Here is an 18,162-nt window from a genome sequence, read left to right as displayed (position 1 = left end):
TTCTAAGAGAAGAATAAAGAAATTGAAAATTTGTTGTATCAAGCTTCTAATGGATAAGAGGAGACTGAAGCAGAATATTGATTGGCACTAGCAGAGATTTCGGATGTGGCTTCGGCTCCACCATGGCTGGGCTTCCTTGCTGACCCAACAACCTTTCCAGACATTTCAACACTCCTAGGGTACCTTGAGGAACTTGTAGATGAAGCCATCATAGGAACACCACAAATATACTTGCCATTCAACAGCCTCCACACAAGTTCCATAGAAATTCGCATTATAGCAGCAAACTCAAGAAACTTTTCAGGCCTTTTCTTAGTCCATTTGAGGTCGGTCAAACTTCCATGAGCCAAATACTTCTACAGTAGCAAAGCCCATTATCCTTTGTCAAGATACTGTTATCCAATGTCTATCCATCTAGGTCAAACACAATGATATTCCACTACAACAAAGTAGCCTTTTTGCCACAAAAATCTTTTCCAAGACAAACCATGGTGGAAAATACTTGATTTATGTCACAAACTGGCCATCCTTTCCACAAAATTCTGCTTTATTTAGGTCAAACACAATACTTGATTTATGAAAATACTTGATTTGTTACAAGTTCTTATTTTCCTTTTGTGATATTTCCGTTAAAAATTAGATATAAGAATGTGAGGTGGGCAGTGGGAAAGGGGTAAGGAATATCTTGTCTTGTTGAATGTTCTGGAGGTTGAGCTACCTCGAATAGCTCCTATCTTTCGATGAAATTTTATATTTCTATGTAATAGCATCCATTGTTACACTATTCAATACTCCAACATATTAGCATCCATTATTACTCTATTTTCTGAGTTGGTATTTTTGGATCCATAACAGTTGGTACCAGAGACCTTGGTTCTGATGGCTGATGGACTAGATTCAAGCAGCAGCAGGAAGCCATGCAACACCATATTGACAACCACGAAGGAGCTCTGCAAGAAGTGAGGGAAAGGTTAGATCAGTTAACTGACATGCTAAGAACCATTATTGCTCAGCAGAATGTAAGAGGGAAAAATGCTGAAGTGCATGATAATAGACGAAATGTGACTAGAGGGGTCAGATTAGAGTTTCCCCATTTTGATGGCCAAAATCATGCTGGGTGGGTTTTAAGGCTAACAAGAATCATTTTCTAAGGACATATTTTTTGGATGAAGGGTTTGCCTCGAACAAAACCCTGCTTGACACTACTGTCACCATTTATCCATTCTTCTTCTTCATTCTTCTTTCATTTTCCTTCATTTACATACAATCAGCTCCCTTTCACTTCCATTTTTATACCATTACAAGCAGCACCATAGCACATTGATTATGTAACCCAATTAGTTTGAATTTTAACATTGGTGATGGATGGAAGCGATACGATGACAACAACGAAGTACGTCTAGAAAGGTTTATGGGCTTACGTAATATCGGAGTTTTCTCAAAATCGGCCCTAATTCTCAGTGTATAAATATTGAAAAGAGAAATGATAGTTGCAGTCATAGAATGCAATCATTTTGAGAAAGTGAATAAATACAAGATCCACATGATAAGAAATTAATTTTTTTTAATAGTGTACCTCATTCTTTTTCAAAAAGATTGCACTATACTTACACATTCGATGATTGTATCTAACATTACTCCTCTTGCCAGATATGAATCGTGCAAATACCAAGCATTCATCTTAAAAATATATATATATATATATATATTATTAAAAGAAAAATTCTTCTCATCAGTCACTATTCACTACCCCACACCCCACACCCTATAAAAAATACACCACACCCTATTCATTGCTTATGCTTATACTTTTAAATGATATTTATGCAATGAAATGGTCTGACGAATGAAAAGAAATGAAAAGGAAACAACTGAAAAGAATGAATGAAAGGAAATGAATGAATGTTTTAATGTATGAAAATCCGTAACGGCCATGACTGAATGATGGTACCAATGGACTAGGCAGATTGCAATGCTAGGTAAGTAGCATTGGTAGTGCACCCAGTGCTGCCTCTGACTAAAAGGGATTCCCTACCTGTGGGCACGGGAGGAATTCGGGTCAAAAAGATCGCTAACCCCAACACACGAGGCGTAATAGTATATACTGTCCAAAAAAAAAAGTGAAAAGAGTAATTGAATGTATGAATGATTTAGTTTCTTTATGAATGAATGTACAATGTGAGAAATGTTTTATGAGAAATGAAAACATTTTTAAAGAAAAATCCAACATTGTAATGTTTTCAAAAGAAGTGAATGTTTTATGTAATGTACGTAGAGGAATGATGAATACATGAATGAAAAGTTATGTTAGTATATTTTTACAGTATGAAGTAATGCTTATTGAGTATTCGACTCATTATTATTATTTTTTTTTATGTATGTCCCCCCCTCTTCTCAAGAACAAAATGAGTAAGAAGCGTTAGGACATACATGGCCCAAGAGAAGAGTGACAAAAGCCTAGCCACGTTCTATGTAATGTACGAAAGTAGATTTTTGTAAAAGAACTTTTTAATTTAATTTAATGATTTCTGCTGTAAACTCTCTTTTAATATACAAAGCATGTTTTAATTTTAAACATAGAATCTTTTATATACTAGGAAGGGAAGGAAAAAGTTTTAAAAAATTCAATAATTCCCGTCTAGTTTTCTAAAATTATTTTCTAAAGTCTCACCACAAGAACGAGCGTTACATTGTCAAAAAACTGTAGATCTATATTTTTCATCCTTGAAGGAAGCAAAATAAAACTAAGCAAAAAGAACTACCTTGATAGACAATGTGGGTAGATGAAGGAAGGAGGGGAAGGAGACAAGGAGAGGGAAGCCGAGGCCTCTTCCTACTCTGGCGAAAATAAAATTTGGAGCCCTTGATTTTTTACGAGAGAGGGAGAGAGAGAGAGAAGGGGAAGCAATTGGATGATTGATTCTTTTTTATATAATTAATTAAGTCTTGATACCATAAAACAAAGGTCTAAAGTTGCAAATATTAAAAATTTCTAAAGATATTGTAAATTATTTGTTGGTAGTTTTATATGTAATTAAATATACTTATTGAAATGATATAAAGAGAAAGAAAAAAATAAGCTAATGTAGAATATGTAAGGCCCCTAAGCATTTTTGTGGGTTTCCTTTTCTTTTTCCTTAAGGGAATTGGAGCCCAATTAGTTATTGTGGGTTTTTTCAGCTTATTGTGGGTGTAAGGGGTCAATTTTAGGCCTGAAAGGGGGCAGATTTTGGGCCCATCCCGTGGTCTAGCTGGGAGCCTAGCCCTCTTCTTCAAAACGACGTTGTTTAGGGGTTGGGAAGTGAAACTTTTCATTCTCCCCCTGAAATGAAGTTGTTTTGGTCGTGTAGGGTAAAAACCCTAGTGGTGTTGTTGGTTTTTTTTTTTCCTTCCTCCTCCCGCCCTCGTGACCCTGCACCATTGTCCTTCGTTGCTTATCCAGTCTCGCCACAGGTCTGTTGGACCGCACCACCTCCACCATTGACTGTACCACCACCCTTTTTCCCCAACTCGTGAGCCCCATTTTCTGATCTCCCCCACTACCTCTGCTCCAGAGCCGTTTTGGCCATGGAAATGGCATGTTGTCGCTGGTGGCCTCTCGATGCCACCCGTGCGTTGTTCGTAGAGCCCCCGTCGTCCTCTACCCCCAATCACAGCCACTGCTGCTACTGCCAAGAACCACCCCTCGGCCTATAAATAGGTCAAGCTCCTCATCCCTCAAATCACCCCTCAACTGGCTTTTTCCTTTCTCAAATTGAAGTTCTAGCGTTTCCCTACCCTATGATCTATTTCTTGAAGCGTCTAGGGTTAGTTTTGCCCTAGCATCGTCATGCACCGCCACTCCCAGCTACCTTCTGGTGGCCACGCAACCACCCTTGAGTACCCCACTTCCCTTTCTCGCCGTCCACTTCCTTGGGCCACCTCAATCACTACCTAGTTGTGGTCTGCCACACCCCGCCATGGAAAGCCTCTCCTCCACCCACTAGCACTCCAGATCTGCCACCACTTTGAGAGGAATCCCACCGATCGCCCTTTGTCCCTCCAGATCCGCCTCTGCCACCTTACTTCGCCGCTGCCCCGCCACCGCTCCGCCACTCTTGGCACCACCTCAGTAAGCTTTCTACCCCTTGTATTTTATTTTCATCTTTAGATTGTGTTCTAATTTAACCCAATTGTCTTTGTTCGCCTGTGCAATGACGCACGCACTCGTTCAATTGCAGGTCACCGTACACCATCACGCGCGATCATCCAGAATAATTACCTTCCGTGTAGTAAGTAACTCTCCAACGTGACCCTTCTAATGTGAAATTATCGCTAACTTTATTGCAGTCTGGTTGTGTTTGAGAAGGGCCATGGGCTCGGAGAAATGTTGAGAATATTTGACGTGGTTGTTGTTGGAATTTGGTTAGATGGCCAGATGGAGGATGGAAAACGCGCGTAGTTGGAGTTTGTGAAACTGTGGAATTGTGACTTTTGTGTTGTTGTGTAGTTGACTATTTGTGCTATGCCATGTCATCCAATAAACTGCCTGTCATGCATCTGCATATTCATTGTTATTAATATTTGTCATGAATTATTCAGCTGTGCTATGTTCTATGCAATGTGGTGTAATCTAAAACTGGTTTTTTGTGTCATAAAAAAAAATATAATTTTGTGTGGGTATGTGCATGTCACGACCCTAAGCCGAGGCGAGGTATTATCTTGGTGGAACTCCTCTGGTCACTCGGGAGCGTGTGAAACTGAGTGACGTCCCCTGGGTTGTCGCTAGGCGACAATATGCTTGGCCAAGACGGGAACGCTCATAAAGAAGTCATGTGCGCAGTCGCTATCACAGGTGTGACGAAGAGAGTTAGGGTGTGCGGGTGGTCCCAAAGGGAGACCATGGTATACACTGTAATAAATGGTTGTGTATTGGGCACAAAGGGGTTTTTGACGTGAGTGGTTATAAGTAATGATTTTTGGGGTTAGTTGTAAAAATGAATATTTTTGGGGTTATTGATTCCACGACTATTGTGCATTGTTTGTTGTATAATTTCATGCTTAAATCTCTTGGATGTCGCTCTGCTAATTTGTTTACTAAGATTGCGAAATCTCATTGTGGTATTCCTACCTACGGTTCTGTTTCATGGAATCGTAGACTTTGATGCAAAGGAGGGGTATGAGCAGGAGGGACCAATCCCACCTGAGGAGTGACATCGCACAGGACTTTTAGCGTTATTTGTTGTTGGACCTTTATATTCATTTCCTTTATTTCAGCCGGATGACTATATTAACCTCTTGGAGGACTTTTTTTTGGGTTGTATTGTTGTTAAACTTTCTGGTACTTAGTTTTTGACTGCCTTATATTTTTCCACTTCATGCGTTACTTATGTTGTACATATTTTGCATGTTTGCACACACATACACATGGCGATGGGGTGTGTGATTTATGTGGTCATTATCCTGGTGTCATGACTTTCACCAAATCACACATGGGGGTCGAGGGTACCACAAAATATATTTAAAAACTCATTAGCACATCTCATGATGATAAGGAGGATCTTGCTTTAAATTAGCAAGATATAGTTATATCACATGACCTGTCGTGGAGTTGCACGTCACCCGCTTCCACCCATAACAACATCCAGTCTAAGTGGTCAACCCATGAAGGAAGAAGTTGATGATCTGAATAAGTGTAAGGGATGGATTTAAGATATGATGACTTGAAGTGAGGCAGACCAATTCTCTCTTCCTCCAAGCAACCTTTGTGGACAAGAGTTTGAACAAAAACCACTAGCACCCACGTGAGCAATGCCTTCATTGGTACTAAGCATGGTGACGCGCCCACGTCTATTTCTTTCTAAATGTTTTAGCTCTTATGAATTTTTTAGTTGTGTAACTGAAAATAATCATTAATTATGAGATTAGTAATGACCCGATTTTTCTTACAAATTTTTTAATTAATTGCAAGGAAAATAAATTTGTTGGTAATAAAACTTTTTGCTGAAAGAAATACTGTAATTTTTTTATTTTTTATTTTTTTTATTTTATACATGGAGGAGGGGGGATTTGATCATTGGTTCTCTTAGTGAGAAACCAAGGTGTAGTCAATTGATCTAAAGGATCTTGGTTGAAATATTGTAGTTGGTAATATAAAGTAGTTTGCAATGAAAGACCGGTGAATATAAAAACCAACAAAAATGTTTCCTAGCTAATACTTTGAAATATAACCTTGCAATTAACTTTTTAGTACTATTTGTCATCAAAACTTTTATTGCAATTACAATGTTTATTTGTAGGAATAAATTTCGTTAGAAATACTCATAGTTCGTTGCAACTATTAGATTATTTACAAGGAGTTAATTTTTGTTTGCAAAACTCGTTATTGTCTAGGAAATGAAGTATCTTTTGTAAGGAGGAAACAATCGTTGTAAATACCCATCATTTACAATGAAATTATCATTGTTGTAAAAAACCTCATTGTAAATGATCATATCTCTAGCTTATAGTGAAAACAGACAAATCCTCCACCAAGAGTTTGGGATTAGGTTCAAGATCAATTGGTTGGAATAGAGATTTTGACTCAGTTAGGTCAACCTCGAACAACCTAAATCGTGATAGGTTTGGTCACCATTTTTTTTGTCACTAAACTAATGGGATTGGTTCAAAGGACTCGTTATAAAGGAAAATATTTTTAGTTACTGAAACAGTATCCATCATCAAGTAGAATGAAAAGTGTAACCGAACACCAAGTTTCATATTTGATCACAGTAATTAGTTGCTCATAATCAAATGCATACACAATAAGCTATTATCACTATCATGATACTTCCATAGAAAGTCAATATATCTAATGACATATTGACGACCTTTTTTAGACAATAACAAATATAATAGTAACACGAGTATATAAGATCCTCAACTAAATTGGAGCACTTTATTGCCAATAAGGATCAATATAAAGATGACTACTAAAACCCAAAAAGAACGTGACTTGAGATATCCAGAAGCACGAAAGGAAAACACTCGATTTATTTTATACAATTTTGTGGTACTTTCATCCAAACATGCACTGTGATGTTTTTGGATACAACTCATATATTTGGGCAAAACTTCTTAATTTTTTTAATGTATACTTGATTTATTTAATCCAACCGACTCACATAGAATGAAGAATTCCTAAATATGGAAAACAATATCCATAATCAAATAGAATAACAAGTCTAAGGGAACACCTCTTTCATATTTCAGCCCAATAACTAATTATTCAAAACCAAATTCATAGATAACTGACCATTATTACTATCATTAAAGATACTGAAGAGATTCAATTTATCTAATTACATAGATAGTTTAAATAACCTTTCGAAGGTTTCAAAAAAAAAAATAATAATAACAGTAGTATATAAGATCTTCAGTCAAGTTGGTGCACCTTTGTAGCCAATAAGGATTAATATAAAGAAGACTAATAACACCAAAAAAGTAAATGATGTAAGTTACCAAGAAGCTTGTATGGAAGGCCACAGGATCTACTTCATACCATTTTTCGTCACTTGCATTTGAAGATTGTGTTGGTATTGTATATGACTCATTTACTTTGGCGCAACTTTTATCTAGTGGTGGTCCACAAAGAAGTAGGTTTCCTTCATAGCTGCTTTTCTCAAATGTTCCAAATTGTGCTTTCATATCTGGAGCTTTACCTGATAGGTTGTTGTAGGCCACATTGAAAACCTCAAGAAAGGTTAGATCAATCAATGTTGAAGGAATCTCTCCACTCAAACTATTATGAGAGAGGTCTAAACTTTCCAAGACAACCAATTTTGAGAATGTTATTGGAATTTTACCAGTCAGCTGATTATAAGATAAGTTTAGCACATGCAATGAAGATATTTGGCCTAACGCAGGTGGGATGCCACCTGTTAGGTTGTTGCATGAGAAATCCAGTCCAGACATGTAACCAAGGATAGAACCCTTATAAGAAATATGCCTATATTTGGTTACAAACTCAATCTCTACTTCTACATCAACATATTCAAGATATGGGTAAGTGTTAACACCCATGTTTGAGAAACCTTTATATGTGTAAGTTGATCCCAGAAACAGATTGATAGAATCAACTTTTCCACTAAAATAGTCAAAACTAGGATCCAGTGTCTTCTCAAAATATATGTCATGGAGGCATTGTGGTATGGTCCCAGAAAAAGCATTCTTGGAAAGATCCACTATTCTTATCATTCTTAACAAACACAACTGATTCGGAATTATACCAGTGAAACGATTGCCACTCAACAAAAGTACTTCTAAGCCTTGAAGTTGTTTGATTTCAACAGAGATGCTGCCCGTAAACTTGTTATCTCCAATATCCAATGTCAAAAGAGATGAGGAATTGAAAATAACTTTCGGTATTGATCCTGTGAATTTGTTCCCTTGCAAATATAGGTGTTCAAGCTTTGGTAAATTCAAGCAAATAGGTAACGATCCCGTAAATAAGTTATGAGAAAGGTCTAAAGTACCTGTCACACTTAGTTCACATGGGATACGACCATAAAAACCATTGTCAGCCATAACAAGAGTTCTCAAGTATGACGTGTTCCCAAGCCATCGGGGGATAGTATCTGAAATTCTGTTGTTGCTGATATCTAAATATGATAGATAAACAGTTGAATTAAGTACTTGTGTGATACTTGTGAATTGATTATCATTCATTTGCAGAATTTTCTGGTTTGTCCCAACGAAAATTGCATCGCTGAAGTTGTTATGAGCAAGGTTCAAAATACTCAATGAGAGGCAACCTGTATTTAACCCTCTTGGGACCCCGCCTGAGAAATTATTTGAAGAAAAATCTAATACCTCCAAATAAAGCATGCCACCAATTGAGGAAGGAAGATTACCTTCAAGATTATTATTGGAAATATTTAGATATAATAAATTTGGAAAAATCTTGCCAATGTTCTCTGGAAGTTTTCCATCCAAGTGATTGGTCGAGACATCCATCCAGGTCATATGCGTGTGGATCAATGTTGGTAAATATAACTGGCCAACAAAAAAGTTATTACGAAGATCTAGCACACGTAATCTTGTATTGTTTTCAACCAACCAATTCGGAAAGCTTCCTTTCAACTTACTATGAGAAAGATTAACTATATCCAGTTCATACTGGACAAGAAGAAATTTTGGAATACTGCCAGTGAGCTTGTTTAGACTACAATTGGACAACTCAATGATCTTCAGCTGAAACAAAGGGTCCCAACCCATGGAACCTTCAGTTTCTATTTCAACTTTATTGTTTTGGCCGTTGAATCCAAGAACCTCAAGCTTAGAGTAATTGGCAAATAATTTGAATGAGAATATGCCCACAAACTGGTTATAATTGAAAGCAATGTACTCGAGACTTGTTCTGCTGGCTTCTACATATGATGATGAAGCATTTCCATTGAATTGGTTATCAGAAATATCTAACACCACAAGAGATGTCATATTGTTTATGCATGGAGGTAGGATCCCCGCAAAGTAATTGTAAGATAGATCTAATACTCCAAGCTTCTTCAATGCACAAAATTCTGTCAAAAGAAATAACATCAAAATTGATTATCATTTACTCTAACAATCGGTCAGACCAATCACCATTATGTTCAATATAAAAAAAAATGGTCAATTCATAAGTAATTATAGATCATTAGGGTAATGCTAACAAAGTGTACATGCCTATGCAAAAGTAGTTTCCCAACAAATTAAGAAATGATTCCCTAGAACAAATTTGCACTTATATCCAAATTAATTCTCTAACTTGCTTAAATTGGCTAGTTCTACAAGAGAGATGGCGTCAAGTTAACCAGCTAACTATAAAGATGGACTGCTTATGTTTTTCTCCCACCAATTAATTACCATGCCTCTTTTGATACTTATTCTTGAACTTTGACTTATAAGTGTAACTCTGATCATTTTTGCTTTTTAAGTATCAATTATATCTTTGTAAAAAAAATTCAATTGATTTTATAACAAATATATATGTCTAAAGAGGCAAAAGTATTCTTAATATTAACCCTAAGCATCTCCAATTAAATGAAAGTTGATAATTTCATCTTGTTCTAGTTATATTCTTGTTAAAACAATGGATACTTGACAATGGAACTTTGAATACTAATTGTTGTATTCTTCATGTGTAGTGGATGCAAAAGATCCGTAGATTGATACTAATTCTTCATTAGATGATCCAACTTTTTCTTACCTTGGGTTGCTAGCCGTCCACCAAAATGATTTCCTGCCAAGATAAGAACCTCCAAATTGCTTAAATTTGCTAGCTCTGCATAACAGAAAAAATAAAAAAATAAAAAATCACATTTTAATTATAGCATAATAGAACTTTGTTGTTATAACATATATATTTCATGCTGCCATTATTGCACGAGCCCCTACTATCATTGATGAGTAGCATCCTTGCCCTAACCTCATTGATTTAGATTTAGATTATCAAATCAATGTTATGATTTCAAATTATTATTATTTTTGTTTCTACGGTAATATGAAATTCAAGTCTAAAATCTTGTCCAAATCTAAATAATCTTGACATTTGATTCAAAGTGGCACATGCAAATGTATCTGAAAGCCTACGAATCTGTGCATTAAAATTATTGTTCAAATGCCAAAGAGAAAGATTAATTCATGAGGTAATTTTTGTTTCCACAAAAAATTATGTTTTTTTTTTAATTAACATGCATGCTATATATATGTCATATACATCTAACCTAGCTAACAAATGACATCCTAAAAAATCAACATACCTTTAGTTGGAAAGGATCCCGTCAACTCATTGTCTTTAAGATTGAGAGTCTTAAGAGATTTGATTGCAGCAATTGATTGAAGAAAACTAGTTTCGTCGAGGTAATTGTGAGAAAGATCTAATATCTCCAAGTTCTCCAATCTTGACAACATTTTCCAACCTGTAGTTAATTTATTAATTTATTCTTATTATGAAACGAAGAAGAAATTTAGCGATTTAGAACGTATGACGTAATAATCATGAATACCTTCACCATAATTTACTCCTCGCAAATCATTATACGCAAGATTCAATGTCGTAAGGGATGTAAGCCCACTTAGAGATGGTATGATGCTGTCATCAATGTTACTCCCATCAAGATTCAATGTCTTCAGATTTCTCAATACGGCGAGCCTTTCGAAAGTACCTTGCAAGAAAATTATTGGAAGACACAACAAAAATTGATTATAAGATTCATATTCCTCATTCCAAGTAAGATTCAGATTTTATAAGGGATTTGATTTGACTGCTGCTAACGAATGCATGAAAAAATTGATTATAGGGATAAGAAATTTATATACGAGATTAAAAGAAATGATAACATTTTAACTATAGCATAATAGAATTTCTTGTAATAACATATTTCATGCCTTCTCGTCAATGATTTAGAATTAGATTATCAAATCAATGATTTCAAGTTCTTTTGTTGTTAAGCTAATATGAAATTCAAGTTTAAAATCTTGTCCAAACCTAAATAATTTTGGTATATGATTCAAATAGAGTAGAGTATTTGTTGTTGTTAAGTCACATTTCTTATTAATTAATTTCTTACGTCCTTCGATCTCTTAAACATCAAACACATCAAAACCATGAATTAATTCAGTTTCAAACTTAGTTTTAGAGCTTATTATAATAATATATGATCTACTAAAATCATAATAAGTACAAAATTATATACTAAAATCGTAAATACTATATTTAATTAGGGACATATTACCTTCAGCATTTACTCGTTCATGATCTGCCCAAAACATATTCCCTGAAAGACTTAATGTCATAAGGGATGTAAGGTTACTTAGAGATGGTATGATGCTGTAGCCAAAGTTATTCCCATCGAGGATCAATGTCTCCAAGTTTCTCAGTACCGCTAGCCTTTCGAAACCTGCAATTAAAATAAATTTATTCATTGTCCTTTTTTAAAACAAAATAAATTTATCAATTAATTAAGCACGCACTTGCCTTGATTTGGGAGGGTACCATTGTACGAATTGGAGCTTATATCCAGCGTGTTCAAATTTCTCAACGTAACTAATTCTACATTAATAAATATCCAAGTTGACGATAAAGTAAGATCATTAGATACATGCATTTGTGAGTGCATGCTCTGATTTAAAATATATAATTAGATAGAAGAGATCACTTTAATTACCTTCAGCTGGAAAGTATCCCTCCAACATATTCCAAGTAAGATTTAAAGTCTTGAGCGAAGTGATAGCACCCAGAGATTGTAGAATGCTATTGTCATCAAACAAGTTGTAACCAAGGTTTAAATTTTCCAGATTCCTTAGGGTTGAAAGCTTTTCAAATCCTGCAAAATATATCTTAAGAAATAGATAGACTCTACAGATTGAGTGAATATTAATCTATATATATATATATATATATATATATATATATCCGAGCAGTGAGTTTAGAATCTTTGAGTGAAGCAGTATAATTTGCATACACCCTGAATACAAATTTATATCTCCTGGCCGCCTATTGAAAGTGAAACACGTGCTTTAATGTTAGTTGGCTACTTACAAAATTACAGGTCCATTAGTACAGAAATATTTATAATTAAAGACCTTTTATATATGAAAGGATGCATTTTACTAATAGTATCCTCTCTGGTTCTCGAGCAGAGGTGGAGTTTTGGGGGGAAAGTTTGTTATGAGGCAGTTACGACTGTTTGAAAGGGAATCTTGCCGGTACTCGACGGCTGAGAGGGGGGGAGGCATGGAAGGACTAGAGGACATGTACGAGAATCTCCGTCTGACGGAGGAGGAGAGCTCTCTGATAGAGCTTGGAGGAATGGAGAAAGGGATGAGTGAAAAAGGGGAAAAGAGCCTTGTTGGGAAAATCTGGTTGGATAGGCGGATTGGGAAAGATTTTGTGGAGTCTACGATGGCAAAAGTTTGGAGGGTGAGCAAACCGGCAAAGTTCCAGGAGATCGGGGTCAATACATTTATCATTTCTTTCTCAAATCAGGCAGATAAGGTTAGAGTGTTAGAAGGGCGCCCATGGTTGTTTGATAACCATCTCTTCGCACTCAAACTGTTTGATGGACTGGCGCAAGCACAAACTCTTGAGTTTGAGACAGAAGTGTTTTGGGTACAAATGTTGAACCTACCACTGGGAAGTATGAGTAAAGAATGTGGAACGAAGATAGGAAGCTCGGTTGGAAGGGTGCTGGAGGTCGACGTCCCGGAAGATGGTATTGGCTGGGGAAGCTCGTTGAGAGTGAGGATCGAGATCCCAATCAAACAAGCCATTACTAGAGGCCGAATGGTTGCTGTGGAAGGTAAGAAAGTCTGGGTTAATTTTAAATACGAAAAGTTACCTCGATTGTGTTTTGACTGTGGGTGTTTGATTCATGGTGATACTGGTTGTGGTAAGAATGGGGTGGGAATGGAGAAGGGGCCTCAATATGGGGCATGGTTGCGAGCTGAAAGATTCTCTAAGGGAGGCACCTGGAGGTCTGATCCCTCTCGAGGGAACATATCGGGGGAAAAATTTTATGATAGAGGAAATGCAGGGGAGAGTAGCACAAAGGGGAAGGGGGAGGGAGTAGTAATTGAGAGGGAAGGGGAAATACAGTCCTCGAAAGAGGGGGGAGGGCTAGAGAGTGGGGGAACGGTAAATGAAGAAAACTCAATAATAAAAAACAGAGAAGATGAGGGGGAGAGAGAGGTGATGAGTTCTTTACTTCCTGAGGAGTATATGGAGAAGCAGAAAGAAGGTGACGAGGGGGTGGAAGGTGAAGAGGGGTCTGCCCTACTTCTTAAGGAAATTGTAAAGGAGGATGAAAAGAGTAGTTATAGGGGGAGATGGAAGAGGAGGGCTAGGGAAAAAAGTGTGAATGTTATGGCTGGAGTTCAGAAGGTGACAAAGAGAAAGCTGCTAGGAGAGGGTCTGAAAGAGGAAGTGAAAAAAATAAAAGTAGATAAGGGTGGGAGTCAGGTGGAAGCTACTCTTGAGGAAGCAACCTATGTATTGGCGGAGGCTGTGAGGCAGCCCCGCCAGCAGCCATGAAAATCTTAAGCTGGAACTGTAGGGGGCTTGGCAACCCCCGAACAGTTCAATCCCTTTATGTAACAGTAAGGGATATGCGGCCAGACATTATTTTTTTAATGGAAACTAGAATGACAGTGAATAAAGGTGCATTGGCATTGAGAAAGTTGGGATTTGAAGGATGTGTGGGGGTGGACTCAAGGGGTCAAAGTGGAGGTCTCCTTCTTTTATGGAGGTTAGAGGAGATGGTTAGTTTGATTAACTTTTCTTGTAGGCATATTAATAGTTGGATTGATGAAGGGGAGGGGGGAAATAAATGGTTACTCACAGCCTTTTATGGCCATCCGGATTCAAACAAAAGAAAAAGCTCATGGGATTTACTCTCATCTTTTAACCCTGGAAGGCATAAGGGGTGGTTGGTGATTGGGGACTTTAATGAAATAGTGAGCAACAATGAGAAAGAAGGGGGTAGGGATAGAAGGGAGGACCAAATGGAGGGCTTCAGAAGGGTACTTGAGGATGGTTGTTTGACAGATTTGGGTTGGAGGGGCAGTAAATACACTTGGTGCAATGGGCAAGAAAGGGAGTCCCTCATTAGAGAAAGGCTTGATAGAGCAGTAGTAAACCATTGCTGGAGAAATAATAATGTTCAAGCCAGGGTGGACATTCTGCCTGCTGTGTGCTCAGATCACAGCCCCTTATTTCTGTCTTTCAACATAAATGTTAACAAAGAAGGGTATCGAAGGGGCAACTGTTTCAAGTATGAGTTAAGTTGGGATTTGGTGGAGGGCTGCAGAGAGGTTATCAAAGAAGTATGGGAAAAGGAAAGAGGACAGATGAAACCACAAGAGACTTTCCTCAACAAACTATCAAGGTGCAGGGGAGCTCTGAGTCAGTGGAGGAAAGGGAAGGTGAAGGAGAGTACTCAAGAGCTGAAAGTAAAAATGGAAGAATTAAAAAAGTTACAGGAGAGTGAAGACATTTTTCAGATGGCTAAAATAAAAGCAAAAGGGAAGGAAGTAGAGAGTTTGTTGGAACAAGAAAATCTGAAATGGAAGATTAGAGCAAAGAAACATTGGCTGCAACAGGGAGATAGGAACACTAGGTATTTTCATGCCTGTGCTTCTCAGAGGAGGAGAAAAAATGCAATAGTGAAAATTAAAGATGAGGAAGGGAGAGAGGTATATGGTGAGGAGCAGATTGAAGGGGTCCTTAGTGGTTATTTCCGAGGGGTTTATACTTCCTCAAATCCCACTAGTGAGCAGGTGGAAAAATGTATGAAGGGGTTAGAGCAAAAAATTGATGCAGAAAAAAGAAGGAAGTTGGAAAAACAGTTTCTACCAGAAGAAGTGGAAAGGGCCTTGAAACAGATGTCAGCTCTAAAGTCGCCAGGTGCAGATGGGTTTGGAGTGGGGTTTTACAATAACCATTGGGAGGTGGTGGGAAAGGAGACTTGTGCAGCTGTGTTAGAATTTTTAAATGGAGGGGATATGAGTGTGGGGATTAATCATACACTGATTGCTCTAGTCCCTAAGGTTAAAACACCCAGCTCAGTGAGGGAATATAGACCAATAAGCCTATGTAATGTCTCTTATAAGCTGATTGCTAAGGTGCTAGCAAATAGGATTAAAGAGGTATTGCAAGGGTGTATTTCTCTTAATCAGAGTGCATTCATCCCTGGAAGATTAATCTCTGATAATATATTAATTGCTTATGAGCTGCTGCACTCCATGAAAACGAGGAAAAAAGGAAGAGTAGGTTGCATGGCAGTGAAATTGGATATGGCAAAGGCCTATGACAGAGTAGAGTGGGAGTTTCTAAGAGCTATGCTGTTGAAGCTGGGGTTTGGAGAGAGGATGACAAAGCTGTTAATGGATTGTGTTATCTCTGTTACCTATCAAGTCCTCCTTAATGGGAAACCTGGCCAGCTTATTAAACCTTCTCGGGGACTTAGGCAGGGGGACCCTTTGTCCCCTTACTTGTTTCTGATTTGTGCTGAGGGACTAAGCCATATGTTGAATAAAGCAGCTCAAGAGGGGCATATAAAAGGAGTTACAGCAAGTAGAGGGGGAACGAAGGTAAATCATCTCATGTTTGCAGATGATTGTGTAATCTTTTGTAGGGCTTTAACAGAAGAATGGAGAAGAGTTGGATGCATACTAGGCAGCTATGAATTGGCATCAGGTCAGACCCTTAACAAACAGAAAACTACCATCTTGTTCAGCTCAAACACTAAGAAACCAGTAAAGGAGGAGGTGGTTAAGGAGATAGGCGCAACGGGGTGTGATAATTATGAAAGATACCTTGGACTTCCAGCAATGGTGGGGAGAGCCAAGTATAAAACCTTCCAAAGTATAAAGGAAAGAGTTTGGCAAAAGATTCAAAATTGGAAAAATATTTGGTTATCCAAAGCTGGAAAAGAGATAATGATTAAAGCAGTTCTTCAAGCTATCCCAACATACTCTATGAGTGTGTTTAGATTGCCAAAAAAGCTTTGTGATGACCTTGAAGCTATTATGGCAAGATTCTGGTGGAAACAAGGGAATAAAGACTCGGGTATTCATTGGAAGAGCTGGGTAAAATTGGGAGAGTCGAAATCAGTGGGTGGTCTTGGTTTCAGGGATATGGAGGTTTTTAACAAAGCTATGTTGGCTAAGCAGGGATGGAGACTCATGAAGAGGGAGAACTCTCTGGTTTCAAGAATTTTTAAAGATAAGTACTTTAAAGATTCTAAGTATACTGATGCAAATTTGGGGTTGATGCCTTCCTATATATGGAGAAGTTTGTGGTCAGTACAGGAGGTAGTGAAGAATGGGATGAGATGGAGGGTAGGGGATGGAAAGGATATAAGGATTTGGGGTCAAAAGTGGTTGCCTAGGCAAACTTCTTTTTCTGTCCAATCTCCTATACGCCTGCTTAGACCAGATGCGAAGGTGCGAGAACTGATTGATGAGGAAAAGATGGAGTGGAAAGCTGAGCTGATTCATGAGATTTTTAATGAAGAAGAGGCAGCAGTAATTTGTGCTATACCTCTTAGTCGAAGGGGAGGAGGTGATAAACAGATTTGGGGTCTAACAAAGGATGGCAAGTACTCAGTTAAGAGCACTTACCATGCTGAGATTCAAAAGTGCAAAGATAGGGAAGGGCAAGCCTCTTGTACTCAAGGGAAGAAGGATATATGGAGGAATGTATGGCAGCTGTCAGTACCAGGGGGCTGGAAGCATATGATTTGGAAGGCTTTGCATAATATCTTGCCCACTAAACTGAACCTCTATAAGAAAAAAGTTATTAATGATCCAAGGTGTCCAATCTGCTTGCAAGGAGAAGAATCTGTAGTCCATGTCTTGTGGACCTGTCCTGCTTCTTCAGATGTATGGGCAGAGAAGGGGAGCTCTTTTCAAAAATGGAACTCGAAAGGGGAGGACTTTGTGGAGCTATGGTTGAAAATGGTTGAGGGTCTACCTCAATCTGAGCTGGAAAGAGGAGTGGCTATTATGCATTCGATCTGGATCAGAAGAAACAAATGGGTGTTTGATAACTGCTTTTCTAGTCCTTTTAGTGTCATGAGAAAGGCTCAAGTCTGCTTAGATGAATTCCAAGAGGCACAAAGAGAGAGTATATCAGATGGGAGGAAGATGGGAAAATCTCAGCAGAGAAGACCTTGGCAAAAACCTGAAGAATTGAGTGTCAAAGTGAATTTTGATGCGGCTCTTGACCTAAACAAAAAACTTATGGGAGCAGGGGTGGTAATAAGGGACTGGAGAGGGGATGTCCTGGTATCCTTATGTGCTCAATTCAAGCATGTTTCTTCTCCTTTCATTGCAGAATGCAAAGCATTGGGTAGGGCGGTAGAGCTGTGTAAAGAGCTGGGGTTCTATAATGTTTGGTTTGAAGGGGATGCAAAGAGGGTGGTGGATGGGGTGAACAAGGAAGAGGAGGATGAATCATGGGAGGGTCAAGCGGTGGGGGATCTACAGAAGGAACTCAGAGGTTGCAGAGGTTGGAAACTGACTTTTACTCATAGAGAATGTAATGAAGTGGCACATTGCCTTGCTAAAATAGGACTGTCTATAGAGATGGAAAGGGTGTGGATGGAATGTGTCCCACCTGAGATTGTTCCGAAAGTTGTAAATGATAAACATTGTAACCAG

At 38.0% G+C, this 18,162-nt stretch overlaps 2 protein-coding genes across 2 annotated transcripts in view; one reads left to right on the top strand and one right to left on the bottom strand.

Annotated features, from left to right (window-relative positions):
- LOC108990529 (wall-associated receptor kinase 2-like) overlaps positions 1 to 18,162 on the top strand; it is a 329,567-nt gene that overhangs the window by 37,444 nt on the left and 273,961 nt on the right. The window lies entirely within an intron of this gene.
- On the bottom strand, positions 39 to 12,346 carry LOC109003422 (receptor-like protein 14). Its single transcript, XM_035691098.1, has 10 exons — positions 12,168 to 12,346; positions 11,978 to 12,052; positions 11,736 to 11,900; positions 11,007 to 11,165; positions 10,761 to 10,919; positions 10,208 to 10,282; positions 7,377 to 9,539; positions 7,274 to 7,296; positions 870 to 950; positions 39 to 356 (listed from the first exon to the last, which is right to left on the bottom strand). Exons 1-10 carry the CDS (start codon positions 12,193 to 12,195, stop codon positions 39 to 41), a joined length of 3,246 nt encoding a protein of 1,081 aa, XP_035546991.1. The 5' UTR covers positions 12,196 to 12,346.

Source organism: Juglans regia, chromosome 6 (assembly GCF_001411555.2).
Source record: "Juglans regia cultivar Chandler chromosome 6, Walnut 2.0, whole genome shotgun sequence".
NCBI classification, from domain to species: Eukaryota; Viridiplantae; Streptophyta; class Magnoliopsida; order Fagales; family Juglandaceae; genus Juglans; species Juglans regia.
Note: the sequence above shows the minus strand (reverse complement) of the source record. Positions and strands in the feature narration are given on the sequence as shown.

What these genes read in the sequence shown, in the direction of transcription:
- LOC109003422 (XM_035691098.1), bottom strand. Translation starts at nt 12,195, where the DNA reads ATGTTGGAGGGATACTTTCCAGCTGAAG. An exon ending in GGGATACTTTCCAGCTGAAG is followed by an intron (nt 12,053 to 12,167) that starts GTAATTAAAGTG and finishes TTATTAATGTAG; the next exon opens with AATTAGTTACGTTGAGAAAT. An exon ending in TGAACGAGTAAATGCTGAAG is followed by an intron (nt 11,166 to 11,735) that starts GTAATATGTCCC and finishes TTTTCTTGCAAG; the next exon opens with GTACTTTCGAAAGGCTCGCC.